The sequence below is a fragment of the Pygoscelis adeliae genome, unplaced genomic scaffold (assembly GCF_000699105.1).
Source record: "Pygoscelis adeliae isolate BGI_AS28 unplaced genomic scaffold, ASM69910v1 Scaffold404, whole genome shotgun sequence".
Taxonomy (NCBI): Eukaryota; Metazoa; Chordata; class Aves; order Sphenisciformes; family Spheniscidae; genus Pygoscelis; species Pygoscelis adeliae.
Genome location: NW_008824598.1, coordinates 568,666 through 573,864, shown reverse-complemented (window position 1 = coordinate 573,864; position 5,199 = coordinate 568,666). Strand labels below are relative to the sequence as shown.

Genomic DNA, 5,199 nt, shown 5'->3' with positions numbered 1-5,199 from the left:
CTGACCTGTGTTCCTTCTCCAGGCTCTGGGCATCTATTGCTGGCCCTGGCATCAAACTGGTAGAAGTGGGATGGATTGAGGTTCCCCTCCCCTGGCATCTCTAGTTTAAAGCCCTCTTCACCAGCTTGGCAAGCCTATGACTGAAGATGCTCTTCCCCTCCTCTGACAGATGGATCCTATCAGCCCCCAGTAGACCAGGTTTCTCAAAGCGAGTCCCATGGTCTAAGAAGCCAAACCCCTTGGCTGGGCACCAGTCCCGTAACCATTTGTTGACTCGCCAGATTCAACTTGAATATGTCAATATTCAATATTCGCCAGATTCAGTCTTGAATATGTCCTTGGGTATAAGCAGAACTAGTGGAAAACGCTGAGAAAGGCCTCAGTTGTGCAGTGGAGGGAAGTCACATCCCCTGTGAAACTTAGTTAACCATTTGTTGACTCGCCAGATTCAACTTGAATATGTCAATATTCAATATTCGCCAGATTCAGTCTTGAATATGTCCTTGGGTATAAGCAGAACTAGTGGAAAACGCTGAGAAAGGCCTCAGTTGTGCAGTGGAGGGAAGTCACATCCCCTGTGAAACTTAGTCATTTGATTTTGCCTTTGAAGCTGATCAGATTTTCTGTCAGAATTTTTCACTGGTCAAGTATTAGCTACCTAATGCATTTCCATGATGAATATTTATGGTAGGCAATAGATTTGTTTACACTGCTAATGATTTCTGCTACGTAATAAGCCAGCAAAGCTATACTTTGATATTATATCTGTAACTTAATGCTTCTTCGCAAAGATGTCACAAATTGCCACTCCTTTTTTTATGTGTATGGTACATCACAAATGTCATACTCGCTAAAATCTGTAACATGGAACTTCACAAAACATTTAGAAATTCCATACAGCTGGGCCTAATGGCTTTCAGTTTTACAACATTTCTGTGATGTGTTTTGTCATACTGGAGTCAGATTCTACAAAGCTGCATGTTCACATTGGCTTCCTTAGTCTGCCGCCATGTGCCCATAACTAGCATAAAAACTGGGAGAGGAAGGAGAAAAGTGGGGAGGGTACTTTCTTCATTCTTAGTCTCTCTGAGAAGGAATTTTGGAAGGGTTGCAACTGATATTTTCATTTTGTCTTTGCGTGTGACAGCTTCCCGTGCCTGTCTGACTCCGAAGGTATTCCAGTCTCATCTACTTGACATTATGTGGACAGGTACCACGGAGCCCACACTAACACAAATTCAAAGACAATTTTCCTAGAATAAGAAGGTTACTGCAACAATAAAACTTAGACAATTTTGTCAAAACAGATGAGGCTGTATGTTAAAAATAATAAGGAACAAAATATCTAAAATCTCTACTTCACCAATTAAATTATTATACTGAACAAATTACAGTACACTTCCATTAAGGTATTTGCCTCTTACCTCTAAAGTGGCAGTGACAATTTGATCTCCAATTGTGAAGAACTCAGAAGAAAATTCACTAGTCCGTAGGTAGAAAGCTACTACGGTAGAGAAGATGCGAACCATTGTTTCATCACTAAAAGAATTAATAGTGCAAATGTTGAAGTGTCGCAAAAATCGAGGAGTAACAGGATTCCTCCCACCGCCTGGAGGCCCCATAGCAGCAAGTAACTGTACATCAACAAGTGTAATTTTAGATGTGTCCTTTAAATCATACCTTCAAAATAAATTGCAATGTGACATTTAGATAGTTACAGTTATAACACATTTGTTACAGCTTAGATGCATCTATATTAGACAGTACTCTCTGCATGCATAACGTATTTAAAAATATAATATCATTTATTACATACTATATTTTTAATAAATATTTTATATTAAAAAAAAAACCCAAAAACCGAAAAACCAAGAACAACTAGTCTTATAACTATGCCCCAGTTCATCTCAACACACCATGCTGGCCTGAAAGAAAGATTATTTGTTTAAACTGGGTTCCATAAAACCCAATACGAAATCTTGAGATGGGTATTTAGAACTGTAATGTGGCAAGATATATTATCTCTATTCAAGAGCAACAGATATTTGAGCCTGGAATCACCAAAGTAACAGTATTTGAGAAGTGCCTGGAATCACAGAATAATTCAGGCTGGAAGGGACCTCAGGAGATCACCTGTTCCAATCTTCCAATCTAAGCAGACCTAAAAATCTCAAAAGCAGGGAAGACCTTTAGCTTATTTTTCTCATGCCTATTACCAGATCTGATTTCATTGTTATTGTTAAGAATTATTTTGAAATGTTGTTAAAAAAAATAAAAATTGTCATCTTGGATGACAGTGAAAAAACAACGCAATAAGTAAAATCAAAAGTTGTATATAATTGCACATGTATATATAAAAAATCTGCCAATTCACTCTAAGGAGGAAGAGAAAGGAAAGAAACAAGGAACTGCACTGGAAAAATAAAAATAATGAAAAACACAGACATAAAAAACCCCCAGGTGTAAAAGAATGATTTTACATTCTTTTATGCTGAAATACTGCTGAAGTTCAGCAATAAAACCTTCCAAAAAACCCAAAACGAATCTGACTGATCAATTTCCTAAATTGAAAAGTCACTTAAAGAGCAACACAGAAGTTGCTTCAACTTTAAATAATGTATTTTTATATAAGCCAAAGCTATCAACATTTACAAAGCACTTTAAAAGAAGTTTTAAAAGCAAAATTCAAGTGAATAAATAATTATAACAGGAAACATAGCAACAAAAAAGTTTCAATTGGATTTCAAATAATTACCAAAATCCATGGTCAAAGAACTGTCTTAAAAGTTCTATAGGAGGCTGTGCACCATACTTCTCCAAAGCAGGCATATTCATATCATCTACAAAAATAATGCACTTTTTTCCCATTGGAGGGCCAAAGATTCCTTTGCGCCTCTTGTCCAGCCTGGCCATAATAATGTTCTATAATGCAGACAGAAATATTCAAAACATATATGAATATTTAATCTATGATACCTTTTTGAAATGTAAATTATCTATTCTACTAACCTGGGTCTGATTGGCACTGGTTCGAGCTGAAAAATTAATGAAGAAGGGAAAGTAGCGCTCCTTTTCCAAGTTGTTCATTAACTTGTCCTTGACATACACAGATTTCCCAGTACCTGTTGGTCCCACTAAAAGCAGCGGTCTTCACAAAGAGAGAAATAAAACATACAGACAGCAGAAATCTAACAAACTATGAACTAATTGCAATTAGAAGTCAAAGGTTTTACTAACTTGCCCTGCTTGTTCTATCTCTAAAAACATCACATGCCTTAAAAAGAAACTAAAATGTTTTAACATATTCATATAACCCTCTCATAATTTTAGTTTGCTCCCACCAACAAGACAAAGGGGACAAAGAGAAAAAGACATTTCTCATTCCCTCATTATACTGGCTTTAGAGTATGCATGAACATACATGGGAGTCAAATTTCTCCTGATGGGTCCTGCAGTAGTTCAAACTTCATAAAGCTTTCAGCCTTGAAATTTAACCTGAGACTGCTTTATATTTCATTCTCTTGTATGATCTGACCATAACTAATATAATGGATTTTGATATGACTAATCAAAGAAAAAAATATATATTTCATTACCAAAGAAAAAAAGAGAGTACAAAAACTATTTGAGCTATCATAACAGCCTCATCAGAATGAGCATACTAAAACTGGATTATAATAAGGCTTCATAAAAAAACCCAAAAACTGACTTTAAGGCAACAAATTGTATAGTAGTAGTAAATGCCTATTTTTAACAGGCCAAATAAACATTGAGGGCTTGATAAAAACAAGGAAGTCAATAGAAGGAGTACGAAGAAATATTTCTACCTATGACCAATATTTGAGAAATTTGCACTGAAGTGACGTAACTTACTTTCCATGGGTAATGAATAGCTCTGTCAAATAGGTATATCGGACTGTATCCATAGTTGGGACTATAATATCTTGAATCTTCACATGTTTATCATTGTAATTAATTTTTTTAATAAATCCATTCCAATGAACCCAACGTCCTCTGCCTTTCAGCTAGAAAGTACAGATGTAAAATAGAATGGTGTTACTTCTATACATATGGAAGGTTCTCTACTACTTCACTTCTGAAAAATGAAAATAATGAATTTTAATAAATTAATATTAAATGTTTCAGAAGTTCATATATTTAGTTTGCTTTACCTCACTAATAAAGTGTTAAAGTACATACCTAAGCTTAGACTCCTTTGTTTTCTTAAAGATTTTGTTCAGCCAAAACAAACAAAAACATACAAAAACCCAACAGAAGAACATATGCAAAAATTAAAAAGTGTAATTATAATCTAACATTTCTAATGGATACTGTAAACAAAATTGTAATATAAGCAAACTGCCTATGGGCTTAATGTCCTGCTTTCCTTCTAGACATTCCACATCTTTCCTTCCACACGAAACCAGATTTGAGTCTGTCAGCTTAGCTTTAGCTACAAGATAACTATGATGTGGCAACATTATAAATAACTGATGTGTACATCTTGGTATTTTCTAAAAAAATTTTGCCAGCACATTAGTATTCAAAAAAGGAAAATAAATGAAAAATGCACTCTGGGATTTAATCCAACATCAACAGTCTACTACACCCAACAAGCTTCGTAAAGTTAAAATATCCATCTAGCTATGTTTTCCTTCCAGACTGTAGGAATCTACTTCAGTCAATGCAGAAGCAATCAATCATACCTCATACATGTAGTCATAGACCAAGCCTTTTTCTTCAAAGGGACACTCCCATTTTCCCACACTCATTGGTACAGGATTTATTCCAGATTTCCCAGCCAAAGTTTCCCTCAAGAAATTATCAAAAATTATCCTGCTGTCACCATCGCAAGTTCCACCAATGGACCAGACTGTGGCAAAAGCAAAGCAACCCTGCAGGGGCAAAAAGATGAACAACTGTCTAAAAAGTTGACATATAAACCTTGTCTGATTAACAAACATAATTCTGAAAAATACTGTTAAGCAGATAGGTGTTACCACTGACTAAAGCATTACATCACATGCCAAAGCCTGAGAAGAGTTCAATTGTGGTCTCAGGATTTTCTTATTGCAAACCAGGATCTAGGAATTTGCTAATTCAATTTTAAATAAATACTTTTACATTCTGTTTTCTTCAGTTTTTTATAAGAACAGTCATATAAGGTCAGACAGAGCATCCAACTAATAAAACTCTCAG

The 5,199-nt window shown here is 35.3% G+C and overlaps 1 protein-coding gene across 1 annotated transcript in view; it reads right to left on the bottom strand.

Annotated features, from left to right (window-relative positions):
- DNAH12 (dynein, axonemal, heavy chain 12) overlaps positions 1 to 5,199 on the bottom strand; it is a 74,983-nt gene that overhangs the window by 36,006 nt on the left and 33,778 nt on the right. The window contains exons 34-38 of the mRNA XM_009322331.1: positions 4,707 to 4,895; positions 3,874 to 4,025; positions 3,010 to 3,148; positions 2,756 to 2,922; positions 1,425 to 1,680 (exon numbers count right to left, since the gene is read on the bottom strand). Coding sequence (XP_009320606.1) covers positions 1,425 to 1,680; positions 2,756 to 2,922; positions 3,010 to 3,148; positions 3,874 to 4,025; positions 4,707 to 4,895 — 903 coding nt within the window. The remainder of the gene's footprint in view (positions 1 to 1,424; positions 1,681 to 2,755; positions 2,923 to 3,009; positions 3,149 to 3,873; positions 4,026 to 4,706; positions 4,896 to 5,199) is intronic.